The sequence below is a fragment of the Scophthalmus maximus genome, chromosome 1, assembly GCF_022379125.1.
Source record: "Scophthalmus maximus strain ysfricsl-2021 chromosome 1, ASM2237912v1, whole genome shotgun sequence".
Lineage (NCBI taxonomy): Eukaryota > Metazoa > Chordata > Actinopteri > Pleuronectiformes > Scophthalmidae > Scophthalmus > Scophthalmus maximus.
This window is the reverse complement of record NC_061515.1, coordinates 25,549,403-25,566,254: the sequence shown is the minus strand read 5'-3', so window position 1 is coordinate 25,566,254 and position 16,852 is coordinate 25,549,403. Positions and strand designations below refer to the sequence as shown.

The 16,852-nt window shown below is 43.5% G+C and overlaps 1 protein-coding gene across 4 annotated transcripts; it reads left to right on the top strand.

The window, feature by feature from the left end:
• The first annotated feature begins 485 nt into the window (after positions 1-485).
• On the top strand, positions 486-15,661 carry LOC118299623. 4 transcript variants are annotated; one of them, XM_035623489.2, is made up of 12 exons: positions 486-682; positions 2,102-2,227; positions 3,730-4,443; positions 5,316-5,429; positions 7,308-7,419; positions 7,938-8,085; positions 9,227-9,274; positions 10,518-10,595; positions 12,785-12,922; positions 13,451-13,534; positions 13,704-13,754; positions 14,153-15,661. In XM_035623489.2, exons 1-12 carry the CDS (start codon positions 580-582, stop codon positions 14,261-14,263), a joined length of 1,827 nt encoding a protein of 608 aa, XP_035479382.1. In that variant the 5' UTR covers positions 486-579; the 3' UTR covers positions 14,264-15,661. The 4 variants fall into 4 exon arrangements, with proteins under 4 accessions (XP_035479382.1, XP_035479392.1, XP_035479401.1 ...); XM_035623499.2 differs by having other exon boundaries at positions 539-856; XM_035623508.2 differs by lacking the exon at positions 486-682 and adding an exon at positions 940-1,102.
• The last annotated feature ends 1,191 nt before the right edge of the window (positions 15,662-16,852 follow it).

Sequence of the window (16,852 nt, the reverse complement as noted above, 5' to 3'; positions counted from 1 at the left end):
AACAAGTCCATTTGTGAATATTTTTTTTGTGACTCCAAATTCAGAACACAGGTGTGAATATTTTCTGTGAGTGAACAATTCAACAAACAGGTTCAAATGTTCCAATTTTTTGAAAAGTTCTCACATTGTATTCTACAAGTTCACAAATTTTATTGTATCCTGCATGGGGCAGTAATATGCCTAGTAGCTTTTCTACTGCCAAAAAACACATGAGAAGGAGAAGGGATGATTCTTTGCATCACATACTTTTACGGAAATCCAGTAACAATAAGAGGATCTGACTCAATTTGAATAATCCAATGAAATCAAAATCAGATGGTACAAAGGTCGTGAAACCTCACTGGGAGTGAATTTGTTACTTTATTTCCGTTCTCAGGGTAGTTTCTTGCATGAGACTAAAGGTGAGGGTCAAAAAATGAAAGGGCTGCCCTTAAAAAAAAAATCAAAAAAATCTCATACTTCGTGTGACGCACTTCCGGCGCGACGGACCTGTGCTAAGAGGGAAAAGGCTACAGCGCTGCGGCTCGGGGAACCCTTCGCCTCTGTGCGGACCTTCTGAAATTTACACAAATCTCCCCGATGCGTTCGCGCATTCCGTCGACTGTTATCCACCGTGTCCGATTAGTATTTGTGGTTTGCTCTGAACCGGAAGACCTCAAAAGAATTCAAAGTTCGCAAAGAGGTGACATTAGGCTGCTCCACACTCGACTTCATTGAATGAGGTTCCCCCCCCCCAAAAAAAAAAAAAAAAAAATTAGCATTTGTTTTGGTTCGATACCCACACCATATTAAAACACCCCCCAACTTTCAGCCAGGAGCGGTTTTGGACCCAGTCACATTTATCTGCAGGTTAACGGTAAGCGCGCACACATGCAACACCTTGCCATGTACGGACAACACGAGCCAGGCGGGTTTTAATTGTGTCGCTAACACTGCACCCGACCTAACTAACGTCCGGCTAGCTTACGACAACCCGGCTAACCGGCTAACGCGTTAGCACGGAGGGACGACACGCCACTGGCGTTGCCCGGTCAGTCCTGGTTGTCCTCAGCGGTGGTGTCGGCTTTCCACGGCTGCCGGCAAGGCGAGCTCTGCAGTCGGCGTGAGTAGCATTTAGGCTGAAGCGAGCACAATGCGGCGTTGATGGGGCTAGTGGCCGTCGCTCGCAAGCTAGCCCCGGTGACGACTATTTCCTGCATCGGGAGAAGAAAATGTTCCCGTCGCGCAGCGGCTGCTCCGCGAGGGGTTCTATCCCCCCCCCCCCCTCCCGCACGCTAAAAACGAGGGGGTTTGCAGCTAAATGTTCCGCGGTTACATTTGCTGACTCGCGCGGCCGGGCCCTTGGTACGGCAAGTCCCACTCGGTGTAGCCTGCAAGCTAACCTGCACATCCGCACTGTGCACCAGGTGCACATGGTGACCAAAAGTACCGGTGTCGACGCACGGACTCTGTTCGTCGAGCGGCTGCAAAGAGCGAATGCTTTTTTGTTGTTGTTGTTGTTTAACGACCTTTAATGTGGCCCGTCGCTTTTTTTGCGAAATGAACACGTGTTGATTTTGAGCTGGAAGGGTAATGCGGCTTTGTGGTTCATTGGAAAGTCGTGCCAGGTCCCCGCTAGTTGTGCGCGTCTGCAGCGGCACCGCGATCGCAAGGATCGAGCGGCGCTGTGATTTCAAACCCCCGGGTTCTGAAGACCGACCGGACCGCAGCTCAGGGACGACGGCGGCGGGGTTAGCGCCCTGCTGCCCGGCGTCCAGCACCTTGGGTCGTCTCCCAGTCCTTATTATGGCTAGAAGAACACACACACACACACACACACGTCTTGGCCTTGGCGTCTGTCACACGTTGTGGGTCGCCTTGAATTCGTGCAAGCAGCAAGCTGCATTCACGGAGAGAGCAGCTTGCTCTCACAATGCTGGCCAACTTCCTGGCTTGACCCTGCCTGTGACAGCAAGCAGCTGCTGCGTGACGCCCTCAGGCATATCGAACTCATTATTGAGCTGACAGTATGGTTACAAACACAGAAATAGATTTTGTCGTGTTTTTTTCTTCAAATGAATTTATCTTTAATCATCTCCTTTTGTTGTTGTTGTTGTTGAAGGTGACGAGCTGGCGCAGGTCGTGGGTTGTCCGTGGATAATGCGAGACAGTGGCGGGAGCCTGGCCCAGAACTGCTGGCAGGGAGACCTGGGCCTGACCGCTGTGGGGCAGGACGACACAGGGGGAGGTAGGCATTGTGCTGGTTAATGATGTGTTTTTACATTCTTCTTAGGTTTGTGTAATTATGGATAGAATGTCGGCGCCGTGTGTCAATTCGGGTCATAAGTGACCAGTGGGGTGCCTTCATATGAAGCATTTTGGAAGAGCTGAACTCACAAATGTCTGCGGTGTGGTCGTACGGTACAAGCTATACCTAAATAAAGCTGCAACAATGAATCGATTAGTAGTCGACTACTCAATTAATCGCCAACTATTTTGGTTCAGGTAGTTTTCATGAAAAAAAAGTAAAAATTCTCTGATTGCAGCTTCTTAAATGTGAATATTTTCTGGTTTCTTTGCTCATCTATAACCGCAAACTGAATATCTTTGGTGTGTGGACAAAACAAAACATCATCTTGACGTTTTGGGAAACACAACATTCTTCACCATTTTATGACATTTTATGAACCCAACAATTAATCGAGAAAATACTCGACAGATTAATCGATAATGAAAATAACCGTTAGTTGAAGCCCTATACCTAAGTATGTGTTTCATCCTCTTCCAAGTGGAGTTTAGCGCAGTGTTGGTTGGCAGTAAGTTGATTCTGAGATGAAATAATAGGAAACCTACATTAACAAAAAATGCTGATGGAACAGTGAGAAGGCAGAGCATAAGGCCGAAATGACGGCAGCATTCAGAACCATAAAATGAGACTGAAATCCTTTCAGTAAATCCCCACTTTAATCAAATTGATAGTGTCATTCCATACACTTCAGCTATGACACCACATTTCACTATGTTGCAAGTTGTTTTGAGAGTGCAAACTTTTGAAGGAAAAGAGACCAAAGGCTACTGTATTATCATATCAGTGGTGGACAGGACCACAATTAATGCCAATTAATATATAGACTGTTTTTTATTAATTAATTAATCACTTGTTGATAACAATATTCTTTTACGAGAATGGTTGCAGTCATTGCTGACACAGGAGAGGATTCCATTGAATTCATTTTGTTAACTTACTGCTAGGTTAACAATGGGTCATCTTGCATTCAGCACCACCTAGTTTGCATAGATGCCTGAAAATGTTAAGTCCTTAACTGCTGTTGACATTTATCTGTTTCCTTAGTTCACTGTAACTGGAATAATAATAGAGAATTAAATTCTAGTGTCAAATCTATTTACTTCTGAATCCTTTCAAGTTCCTTATGGAATCTAAGCTTATCTTTCAGAATTTTCTAGTAACTGTCAACTTTAGCAAAATAATAATCTTCAATTAGTCTGTTAACTGATTCATTGATGATATATTCCAAACGTGCTCTTCTCATAATGTATGAAGTTTCTGCTTAGTGATTAGAGAACTTTTATGTTTATTATGTGAAGTGTAGAACAATATTGGTTCATTATCAAAGTATGGTGGGACGTGCAGGCCAGATGCAGTCATAGGCTCAAATGAAGTCCTTTGGATAAAGATTGCATGTGGTTGAACACAGCTGATGTTGTTGATCACGGTTTGTTTGTGTTTAGGTGGGATTCCTGGAGACCACCTCATAGTCCCAGTGTCAGGTCACAGTGTGCCCAGCCCCATGCACCTCCGACTGGGCCAGAAAGAGAAAGTTTGGACACGCGAGTATCCAGATGAGGAGGATGAGGATGGGATGGGTGGGATTGAGGCAATAGGTGACGAGGAAGAAGAAAACAATTTGGATGGAGAGGACAAAGGTGAATTTGAGGGTAAGGATTGGGATAACAATGAGGAGGAGGAGGAAGAGGAAGAAGAAGAGGAGGAAGAAGAAGAAGAAGATGGAGACCAAGCAGAGGTGGAGTGGGAGATCCCTGAGTTTCCCTTCCAGTCCACACAGCACTCTAATTCACAACAACTTCAACAGTATGGACCAAAACAGAGGGCAGACAGATGTGTCGATGTCACTGTAGAGGATTCTCTCTCCCAGGCCGAGGCGGGGGACCTGTTCAGGTCCCACCTCAGCAGGTACAGGGCTCTGAGGAGGTTCAGGCGCTGGCAGCGCTTGAGGTCCCACGGAGGGTTGCGGCTCACTCAGCACTGGAAGAGCTGGCGCCAGCGTGCTCAGCGGGTATGCTTCCTCGGGCAACGGTGGAGTCGGCGGGCGCAAAGCTACAATCTGTACGGCAAACAGAGGAGGATAAAAAGGTATCAGCAATCGCCATACATGGACGGAGAGGATGACAGCAACAATGAGAGGTCCACAGAGTCTGACAGAGGTACTGATGTCCACTGTGCTTATTTCTTAACAAGGCTAGATGATGAATATAAAGATGTCATGGTTCTATATTTTTCTAATGACAAGGACATTATTCAGAAACTCCACACTAACAAAAGATCCCACACAAAGACCAAAAACAACAATAGGTTATTCCGTGCAGCAGCGTGGCTCATTAACAAGTTTTCATAATTGGTGTACAGTGACTGAGCTGGCACACAGTACATGATGGGTTGGCTCTGCACATGAGATTTGTTAAAAAGAAATATGAAAAAAAGAAATATATTTGATATACATGTACTCAGGTATATTAGTCAGTACTTTAGGCGTTCACATCCTTCTGATTGAGGAGTCGACGACTCAGAAATTGGGACTAATTCTTGACTGCTAGAAGTTGAGCATAATGACGACATGCCATCTTAAAATCCATTTTCATTGTCATTGCAGCAGAGTTGACAGCTTTGCACAGTTTTCAGAACATGAGTTATTGACAAAATAAATATACAGGAGATTGGAGTTGTGGAGATTTATGTCTTTACTTGCTTGTCCGCATGTCCAAACAAACAGCGGAATTTGCCAATTCTTATGGTGCTGCGTGCCAATCGGGCCTATTTTGGGGGGAAAGTCCAGGGCCGTTTTTTAGTCCATGTACCACAACAATTGTAAAGTCACGCCCTCCTTCTCAGCTCCCTTTGCTTTCCCCCCCAAACTTCTTTGTTCAAACATTTAAGCTGGGCTGTAAATATTGTGTTGCTTGTTAACTATACCTTTTATTTCGTAACTTGCCTTCACCGGAAAAAAAAAAACCCAGAACAATAAGTAAGTCTAAGATTCTGCTGCATAGAGAATATAATGTCTTTGTTTCTCTGGCAGATGAGCAGATAAATGGCTGCTCTCCAGACAAGCAAGAGGACAGAGGGAGACGGGAAGCCGAGGTCAAACGAGTGGAGCTGGCCCTGACTGAAGAACACATGAGCTGTGTGACGGGTATGGATCACAGACTGTCCACTGTCACTGTCGTCAGTCAGATAAATCTGTTTCATATCTTACAGGATTTTGTCAAACCCCTGTCACAGCTGTAGTTCAACAACAATTTCCTGCGAGAAGTCGGCTGTTAGATTTGTCTTGGTTGTCCTGTTTTCAAATGTATTCAGTGGAGCATTACGCCAAGACCCAAGCAACAAGTGATTGTTTCTTGGTGTTCATCCCAATCACGCACAGATCCAGAAATTTGTCACAGTTTTCTTAAAACTGCGAAATACACAATAGTTTTAGTCTTTAATCTTAATTACACTGAACAAAATTATAAACGCAACACTTTTGTTTTTGCCCCCATTTTTCATGAGCTGAACTCAAAGATCTAACACTTTTTCTATGTACACAAAAGGCTTATTTCTCTCAGATATTGTTCACAAATCGAAATCTGTGTCAGTGAGCACGAGATAATCCATCCACCTCACAGGTGTGGCATATCAAGATGCTGATTAGACAGCATGATTATTACAGGTGTGTCTCAGGCTGGCCACAATGAAAGGTCACTCTGAAATGTGCAGTTGTATCACAGCACAACGCCACAGATGTCGCAAGTTTTGAGGGAGCGTGCAATTGGCATGCTGACTGCAGGAATGTCCACCAGAGCTGTTGCCCGTGAATTGAATGCTCATTTCTCTACCATAAGCCGTCTCCAAAGGCGTTTCAGAGAATTTAGCAGTGCATCCAACCGGCCTCACAACCGCAGACCACGTGTAACCACACCAGCCCAGGACCTCCACATCCAGCATCTTCACCTCCAACATCGTCTGGGACCAGCCACCCGGAGAACTGCGGCAACAATCGGTTTGATATAACCAAAGAATTTCTTTCGTACTCATCGGGGTCTCGACCTGACTGCAGTTCATGGCGTCTGGCAATTTGGAGAGGTGTTCTCTTCATGGGTGAATCCCGGTTTTCACTGTACAGGGCAGATGGCAGTGAGCGTGTACGGCGTCGTGTGGGTGAGCGGTTTGCTGATGTCAACGTTGTGGATCGAGTGGCCCATGGTGGCGGTAAGGTTATGGTATGGCCAGGCGTATGTTATGGACAACGAACACAGGTGCATTTTATTGATGGCATTTTGAATGCACAGAGATACCGTGACGAGATCCCGAGGCCCATTGTTGTGCCATTCATCCACGACCATCACCTCATGTTGCAGCATGATAATGCATGGCCCCATGTTGCAAGGATCTGTACACAATTGCCTGGAAGCTGAAAACATCCCAGTTCTTGCATGGCCAGCATACTCACCGGACATGTCACCCATTGAGCATGTTTGGGATGCTCTGGATCGGCGTATACGACAGCGTGTTCCAGGTCCTGCCAATATCCAGCAACTTGGCACAGCCATTGAAGAGGACCAACATTCCACAGGCCACAATCAACAACCTGATCAACTCTATGCGAAGATGTGTTGCACTGCGTGAGGCAAATGGTGGTCACACCAGATTCAGACTGGTTTTCGGTCGCCGCCGCCCCCCCGGACCTCACCAATACAGTAAAAGTGCACATTTTAGAGTGGCCTTTTATTGTGGCCAGCCTAAGGCACACCTGTGAGGTGGATGGATTATCTAGTGCTCACTAACACAGATTTTGACGGATTTGTGAACAATATTTGAGAGAAATAAGCCTTTTGTGTACATAGAAAGTCTTACATCTTTGAGTTCAGCTCATGAAAAATGGGGGCAAAAACAAAAGTGTTGCATTTATAATTTGGTTCAATGTAGATACTTGAATATCATGCAAAAAAATTTAAAAGAAAAACATCGGTCCTCTTGCATGGACACTGTAGTATACCTGTCTGGCTTATCAGCTCTGTTCTGTCTCCAGGTATTCTCGAGGAGTCTCTACAGCAGTACGGCAGTTTGATCCCCATCCATGTTGATGACATTGTGGACAAGCTTCAGGACATCTTCAGCGAGAGCTTCTCACAGCCACACAGGTCAGAAGTCTTGATAGTTTTGCTTTAACTGATCTGTTCTTGATTAATTGTTTCGGTATCGCTGCCTTTGAACTGTTGTTGGCCTTTTAATTCAAAAATGTTGTTCAACCAGTGTTACACAACTCATGATACACTGTTACAGATTGAAATTGTTCCATTTAAGCTTGGGTCGATTTCGTTTATGATACTCTAAATTCCTGTCTACTGTCACTCTGACGTAGTGATTTCTGTTTGTCTGTTTTAGCTACTGACAAGTGAAAAGTAGCAGTTAGGATGCAGGGAGTACAGTGTAGTGTGACTGAGCCGATGCCAGGTTCTACAGGAGGATCTTCAGGTGGCACTTTGAATCCTTAAAATTAAGGAATTAAATGAATTACCAGCTAACGTCTGGTCATTTGACACTTGGTTAATCCACCTCATAACACAGCACATTTGTGTGGGGATCTAGGATGTTAATAAAACTAATGGGAATGATTCTTTACATCTAACGCGAATCCATGTTTGATTTTTTTGATTAGGAAAGCAGTGGTCCAGCACCTAATACAATCCTTCCAGCGCTCGTCAGGATCGGCCCTGGTTAAAACATTCAGAGTCAACTACAAACGCCATGTTCTGACGATGGATGACCTGGGCACTCTGTACGGACAGAACTGGCTCAATGACCAGGTACAACATTACACACTCTTAACACAGTTGTCTTTTTTCATGTGACATTTTTACTTGTCATGGCAAGAAAAGATGAAAAATTATTGTTAATCTAAATAGATCGTGATAGTAAGAATAAAGATCTAGTCTCTAATCTTACCAGTTGCAAGAGAATCTATATGAAGTAAAGTGGGAGCCTGAGGGCTCTGTTCAGTATCTGTTCAGGACAGAAGTTGCTCCTGGATTCTGCCTGATCACTTTCCCAGTGTGGAGCCTTGAGTGACCCCATGATTGCCTCTTGCACCACTGTTGTCTTTCCACATCTTTTGTAGCTCCTCATTTCACCCCTTGGTACTTATCAAGCTCCTTCTTCTTGATGTTGCTGTTCCTTGGGATTGGTACACCTCTCAGAGAAGAAGCCTCTTCACCTTAGTTTGCCATGTAAACATAACTACTGTCTGAGTCGAACCATTCAATTTTTTGTAAAATTCCTTCCTGTCCCGTTATTACTTAGTTTGTAATGACTTTGCTGTTGTAAGCATTGCTGTTGCTATAAACAGCTTTTGAACGGTTATTTTCACACCTTGAATCTTAAATCATGTTAAAGATGATTATATTAAGAGGTTGTTTCATAATTTTTGTGATTTGAATTTGTGCTCATTCAAAGACAGTGTGATGGAGGGCTGAAGTGTAGTCACATTTTTCTTAGTTATTTGTTTCTCTTCAGTCGCACTCAAGACTGAAAATCTGTTCAAAATAGGATATATTTACCTACCCTAAAACATTTGTGCTATTAATACTTTGGATTTCTTTTTGTCACAATTCAGATTATTAAATAATCCATTAGCAATTAGTGGGGCAGTGGCTATGATGAGGAAAAGATGAGTCAGGGAAACGATACAATGAACAGATTTTAGATTAGCCCCTGGACAATGTCACTTTACCCTTGTAACAATTCCAATGATCTAAATAGTAATGAAATACCAGTGTTCTGAGAATCCTGTGAGGCAGACTGCATCATGAAGCAGCTGATCACAGGTGACGAAGAGCAGACAAAAGGTCAATTCACTCAGTGATCTGAGAAGTTTTTCCTTCTTAAAGATATTTTATATACATATGTCAATTTCCTTCAATCTGTTTTTTGTTTTGTTTTTAATTCCAGATTATGAACATGTATGGTGACCTAGTCATGGATTCTGTTCCAGAGAGGGTAAGGAAATAATAAGACCAGCTACTGATTTTACACATGAAGTTCAGTTAACTCATCGGGTGACAAATGACCAATCTAGTTGTCTGTGGCTCTACGGGGAACCATCCACAGTGAATCAGTTTGAATTTTGTTGTGCTGTTTGAATCACTAGGGACATTTCTTGTAACCTATATAGTGCATTCATCTCATCACACAATGCATTGTGAAAAGTAGTGTACAACCGGTGGTCACTAACCAAGCAATATATACCATCATGCATTGCACTCGGGGCGCTGAAAATTAAATATGCTACATGCACTAGGCATTGTGACGTACCTCAGTTTCAAAATAATGCTGTTCGTCTGTTTACCGTTACTGTGTTTACTCATTACTCCATTCAGAGTTTTGTCACGAGTGTTATGCAGGAAAATGTCCAAAACGGGACGTTTTCAAAAAGAGATGAAGTACTCGGAGGAATGCTGTGTCCCACTTTGTTCGGCGCCGTATAAAATTAATGGCGCACTTAGTTTTCATGGGTTTCCGACCCATCTCGATCTGAGAAGACGATGGCTGGTTAACATACACAGTACGAAGTAGAACCCGGACATGGTTGTGCAAGTAGTCCATTGTGCCTTGTCCATGTTTCCCCAGGAGGTGGCGTAGTCTGATCATAATAGTCTGACACAGAATTCAGATGATATACATATATTTATATATGTATGAAGAGTTATTAAACAGATGCTCTGTGAAAAGGGGTTTTGATAACATCACTCCAGCAGCATTCGGTTACTCTATTGTTTTGTAAATAGGCAGTTACATGTCTGCAGCGTGTTCTATACTTTGTATAGTTCATGGTTCTAAAGAATAAAGAATATTGGTCCTCAGATGAAATAACCCTTTTCATATAAATGGAATGTGTGTGTATCTAGCCCTGTAAAGAAGTAAAACCCAAAACTAGTGATTACAGCAGGTAAAGACCTTTGTCTGTTAACTGAAGAGGAGCACATTTTCTAAAAATACTCCACTTAATGGAAATAGGTCTGTAGATGTAACTGCCATTAAAACATCAGTAAACAGATCAGTTCAGTTTTCAGTTATTTCTGGGAAACAGTGTTCACCTTTTGACTTTTATAACAGGGCCTACTGTTAGTCATCAATGAGCTGATTCCCCATTTAGTCACATGGTTTAAAGTGAACAACGTGAGCTCATGTCAACTGTTTTGTCAACTGCATAATTCCTACTTTTCTCTGTTGTCTTCCCCAGGTTCACTTTTTCAACAGCTTCTTTTATGACAAGTTGAGGACAAAAGGCTATGAAGGAGTCAAACGGTGGACAAAAAATGTAAGTTTGTGTATCATTCTGCGAACATGTGCTAGACCATCCTGTCATTTAAAGTAGGGCTGGGCGATAAATCGATAACAATGTGTATCGCATTTTCCTCCTCATTGGAAGAAACCGCAGCAAAGAGTCTAGCTACGCGGGCCAACCGCGAGATACACCGGCCGCGAGATACACTGGCACTCATCCTCTGGTACCTAGCAATGTATGGAGTGACACGCCTAATAGACAATCATGTAACAGTATCACGTTTGGTTGCGCCATCTCGATGGCTCGTGTTTGTGTTTCTTTAAATAGGTCATAAAAATTATCAATAATTATCGATATCGACCGATATGAAACACTTATATCGTGATACCGTTTTCAGCCATATTGCCCAGCCCTAATTTGAAATCAGAGTGGCTACAAAAGTAGACGCTGTCTGTCGGTCTTTGGTTGGTAGTTGTTAGGTTTCTTTTGATCCAGGCATTATAATTCATTAATTATAAAATATAATAATTGTAAGATATATAATTATTACATCTTGCTCCATTCAAACTGTTTGAATTCCCACATAGAATATCCGGTACTTTAAGTAAAATGCTCGTTCATCAGCGGCGGCCTTAGTTGTTTACAAAAGTCGCTTCCGTCCGCGTCGTGGTATAAAGCAGCAGGAGTAAAGACATGACGATAACTCCACTCTGGAAAGCAGTTTTTTTTGTTTAGCCATGAAAGTGCCCGCCTCTGGAGATTCTGTATGTATCTGTAGTCTGTAGTAGACTGCTGCATCTGAACAGACCTGCCTCAGTCAGATTCATCACAGGGCCTGGAGTTGTCGTTGTGTTGTGACTGTAAACACTTCACGGCTCTCGACGAGCTGAAGCTTGCACTGAATTTTTGCTGACGCCACTCTGATTGTCAGCAGGCCTGCCTGACTTATCAGATGATAGACTTCATCCCAGCACTTCATCAAAAAAAGCACTATGCACATCAATAAAAGCCCAACACTCAAAGCTCCACAACTGAGCTTTAAGCTGGATTTATGCTCGACACACCGGTCCGTTCGCACGGTGGCTGTGGCGTCACAGCAGTTCACAGTTCGTTTATACTCCCGCTTCAGGCACGTCTGACACAGTGCAGTCTTCTCCTAAATGAAAGGTGTCGCTGCTGACGAAACACTATCTACACCGCTGGAATCACCACAAGAAGAAGAAAGAGGCGTCACGCACCATGGCAACGGTGACAGCGCTGGTGTTGGGATCGGTAGATGAGGAAGAAATTGTGGTTTTAAACTTGCTTTCAGAAAAGCGACGCAAAGGAAGGAGGTGGTCTGTTCGTCCTTCGAAAACCTCCCCTCATTCTCCCTGAACGACACTGTCTGGCTCTAGCTTTCTACTTACCATTTTAAAAGGATTACACACATCTCTCCTGAGCACTCATTGCAGAACATTATCACCTGTCACTGGACAATGCAACAACCATCCCCTGGAACATTCCAGAGCATTCAGAACCTGGTACCACCCAGAACAGGGGACATTAGCAGTCACTATTCAATAGCATCGTTAGGCTAAACAATAGAGCCCATAGACATGGATGTAAATATACCATTTAAAGCCATGAACAGAATTTCTGGGGAGGCTGATGAAATTGCAACTGTGGGCCTTTTAGCTCGTGCTACTCTTTTAAACTTCACTGGTGTTAAAGGAGAGATCTCAACAGGGCCATGAATTATTCTCTGTTTTTACGATTTGTGAATATCTGCCTCATTGTGGGATCTTATGTGCCTGTACAGACGGGAGTGTCCTGAGTTTTCCCTCCAGCTCGTGCATATCGACAATGCGCCGTAAATCCAGCTTTACCGTTTTTGTGCTGATAGTTTCTGTCACATACAGTAGCTCTGGATAGACGAAAACTGACGGAAACGAGCCTCTGCATTTTCTAGGTTACCATGGTGATGATTCCCAACCCCGTCTGGTTGGTTGCCTGAAAAGGAGTCAGTTATGACACCAGCTCCTTTCTGAAAAGTAAAGAGATTTTCACATTGTAGCACTCAGAGATGACGAGTAAAAAAAGCTGGCGCGCCAGAAAAAAGGAAATTAATGTGTGTTGTGTTTACCAAATTAGCATAAAATGTCATTGACATCATCATCTCTCTCCATGTACTACATTAAACCCTCTTGTTCTCTGCCCCTGCTCGACTTGACGTGCATCAGGTGGACATCTTCCAGAAGGATCTGCTGCTGATCCCCATCCACCTCGAGGTTCACTGGTCGCTGGTCAGCGTGGACATTCCTCGTCGAGCCATCACTTACTTTGACTCTCAGCGGACACTCAACAGACGCTGCCCAAAGGTAACAAGCCGTCATGCTCGTACATCATTATTCAAACAGTGCAGACTGCGTTCATATAACAGATAGATGTTATTTTAGGGGGGGGGGGGGGGGGGTTGCGTGTTGTTTTGGGCCATTATTGTTACCATATTCAAATCAATTAAATAAAATTTAATCACAACATACATCTTCTCAAAGCACTTTACATAGTGAGGTTGAAATAAGACAAAAGCTGAGATGTTTGGAACCGATGACGCAGTCACTCGCATTAAGTGGTTTTCATCAGTCCTGACTCGACTTCCAGCAGTGAAGGCAAAACATTTTCAACACTTACTCTCAATAACAGTTCCACCTCGTCGTTTGTCCAAGAAAAGAAACCCCTTGTCTTACTTTTCATTGTTGTTGTTGTTTCCTACATTTTCATGTCTATTGGTACGGACGGGGATTAAAAACGTTGGGCCTGGACCGAGACCATTTGGATGTAGCCACAAATAAACACACGGGAACCTGTGTGTATATTCTTTTCATTGACTCTTTTGTTGTTTACAGCACATTTTTAAGTATCTGCAAGCAGAGGCCATAAAGAAAGACCAACAAGACTTTTTGACGGGATGGAAAGGCTTTTTTAAAATGGTAAGATGCATCATCAGTTTTCTTTTTTTGTCCTGACTCGACTGACTGACACAGTCAGATCTGATCTCTGTGAGGGATGTGGATTGTTGCTGCGGCTAGTCATAGTTCATAACATCACTATGGAAACTGCGCTGTGTTAAGCTAACGCGTCATGGATTGTATGTTGCAGAATGTGGGTCGTCAGAACAATGACAGTGACTGTGGGGCTTTTGTGCTACAGGTGAGTTTCTCAAGTTTTAAACCATACCAATGCAAATGAATGTGAAAACTGCTTGTGGTAGCCTTAAAGGGTAACTCTTGTTAATATGCTGTGTGAGTCTCAACAAGACCACCGAGACTAGTAGGCTGTCTGTTCCTGAATGACGGCCATGTCATCCTGAATTTCCCTTGGGATAAATAAAGTATCTACTAACTAAACTATGTTTCTATCATGTCCAGTGTGTTGCATCAGCTCACGCTCAGTGAGTGGCCGCAGACAGCTGCCTTGCTCTAACTTGAGCTTCTATGGAGTAACACACCTCCTGTCTGATGTTGTTTGTGTTTTGTTGTTGTGGATGTGTTGTCGCTACAGGCTTGTAACTTGTTTCCCCCCTTTCTGTCCCCTCTACCACCCTGCAGTACTGCAAGTGTCTGGCTCTCGGGCAGCCATTCAGCTTTGGCCAACAGGACATGCCCCGGCTGAGGAGGCAAATGTACAAAGAACTATGTCACTGCAAACTCATCCTGTGACCAACCACCCCAACCCGAGGCCCACCATCTCCACCTGCTCCCACCCCCCAACCAGATGGAGGGACAATGACATAACAAGAAGAGGACAAGGAGAGCAAGTGATTGACTGGAAATAGACAAACTTTTCAAAAAAACATTTTTCTCTGCCAGTATCCAGAGAAGTTACTTCTACTGTAGGTGATGTCATTGTTTTGCTTTTTTTTGTCTCTTTGCTTCCCACTCTGCACCCTTCGAACACTCTGATTTCATGTCCACGGTTATTCCTTTGTGGTTGACAGAGGCCAAGACTATCTTCCATTTCAGAAATGTGCGAATCTTCCATCCTATTGGAGACCATAAGTATCTTTCAGTCTGAATGGGAGTGTGAAAAAGAACATGGGAGAAATCTAAAGAACCCAGTCCAGGACCACAGTTAGTCCAACATGACTGCTACTTTAATGTCAGATGGCTGAACAGTAAGTGCAGGGGGTGGTGTGAGTGGACAGCAAATAACAATTTGAACCAGTCTGTGTAAGCTTGTTGTGAAATAGTACCAGTGGATTTTCATGGCTTCCATCCATCCAATGCATCCATCAAGTTGTGTCCCATTCCAAATGTCCAGTGTGAAACTCTTTAAAAACAAGTAGTACTCTCCCCGTGCCACAGCCAATGTTATGTTGAAGATGCTATCTATCTAGTCAGTACATGTTTGCCACTGTAGTGCAATATGACATTTCCAATGTGTAATATTTGTTTAAAAAAAATCCGACAAGAAGTTTAGATGGGTTTAAACTGATGCTGAAAATGGAACCATGTTGACACAGCATGTGATGAGGGAAATCATAAGTAACTCAACATCTTTGGAACACACCACCTGTTAACCCCTGTGCCAGAAACGTCCTCTGCCTCCGTCACTCTGCCCGTACAGATAGAACATCTTCTCATGGGAGACTGGATCTGCTTCTGTCCATCACTCCCCTAAACCAGACTGACATCGGCCTAAAGAAGGGGTCGCTTTACACAGCATTTATCTTTTTCTCTGTGTTTTCTCTCTGTCAATAAATGTGTTGATATGCTTATTGCTTTAAACAAATGGTGTTAAAAGGAGGATGACTTTTTTGTGTTCTTTCAGTGTAGGTACAAAAGAGATCCTCTGTCTAGTATGTCGCCGACAGTTTGAGAGCAGTGTTGGTGTGGACCATGAACATTACGCGATAGACGAAGCATGTACTCACTGGAGTCGGTGTCCTCCTCTTCTTTTTTTTATAACAAAAGACAAATTTGTTGATGGCTGTTTTGTTTTTTTGTCCTTTTTTTCTGTCTTTTTTTCAAACAGGAGTTGCTGCAAAAGAGTTGACAGTTTTATATATCTTCTACAATGCATTATGGTTGCTAAAAATAAAAGTATGTGGCAAACGAGACAGCATTTTATTGATGGTACTGAATGTGTATCTATTGGCTTTGCCTACATGTTATCTGCATGTAGTCCTGTACTTACATGGCCTCCTAAAGACCTCTGCAGACGCAGCACATCCCTCAGACGCTCGATTGGATCAAGATCTGGGCAATTTGGAGGCCTAGTCAACACCTTGTGTTCCCCAAATCATTACTGAACTGTTTGCAGTGTGGCGGGGTGCATTATCCTGCTGAGATGGGGCCACTGCCATTAGGGAAATTCTGTTAAAGGGGTGCTCTTGGTCTGCAACAATGTTTAGGTAGGTGGTGCGCGTCAGTGCAGTGTCATCCACATGAATGACAGGACCCAAGTTTCCCAGCAGAACGTTACGTATGGCAAGAATAAATGTAATTCATCAGATCATGCCACCACCTTCCATTGGTCCAGTTCTGATGCTCTTGCTCATTGGAGGCTCTCTGGGCAGTTGACCAGTCTGTGGCTACGCAACCTCATACGCAGCAAGCTGTGATTTGCTGTGTTCACACACCTTTCCATCAGAACCAGCACATGGTGTAACAGTAGCTCCACTGTGGGAGAGGACATCACAAGTTATAATTTGCCTCCCACACACATCACTGTCGAACCGTGTCTGAAGGTTCACCGTCGTCCTTCCTTAGACCATATGTAAGTACTAGCCACTGCAGACCGGGAACAACCAAAAAGGCCTTCGGTTTCAGGGAGATGCTCTCTAGACTTGCTCCGCAAGTCCTCTTCTCTTCGCCATTTTTTTTGGTAAACCGTTGAGCCAATGGATGAAATAAAATTTAAGAATAAGGGGTATAAACATGAAGGGGGGAGTACAGAAGATGGCATTTTTTGCATGTGATCCACAACATCAGCATGTACAGGTAAACTCTCATGGATTTTGCAATGGAAAACGACTTGCAGTGGAAAACGATCAATGAAAAATATATCAAGAAACAAGATGCTGGAGGTTATGTGCAAATAACGCAGATCACTTTCATGATTTTTGGGGTTACTCCTCTCATCTACCAGAAAATGGCTGAAGACAGGCAAATAAAGTCAGGCTACATGAGGGATAAAAAGAGGGAGTAGAGAACATTTTTCAATGTTCTCTATTCTCTCCCTGACACTGTCTCTTGTTGTATTGGTTGTGTTGTTTACTTATTTCTCAATCAAATTGTGTCATCCAT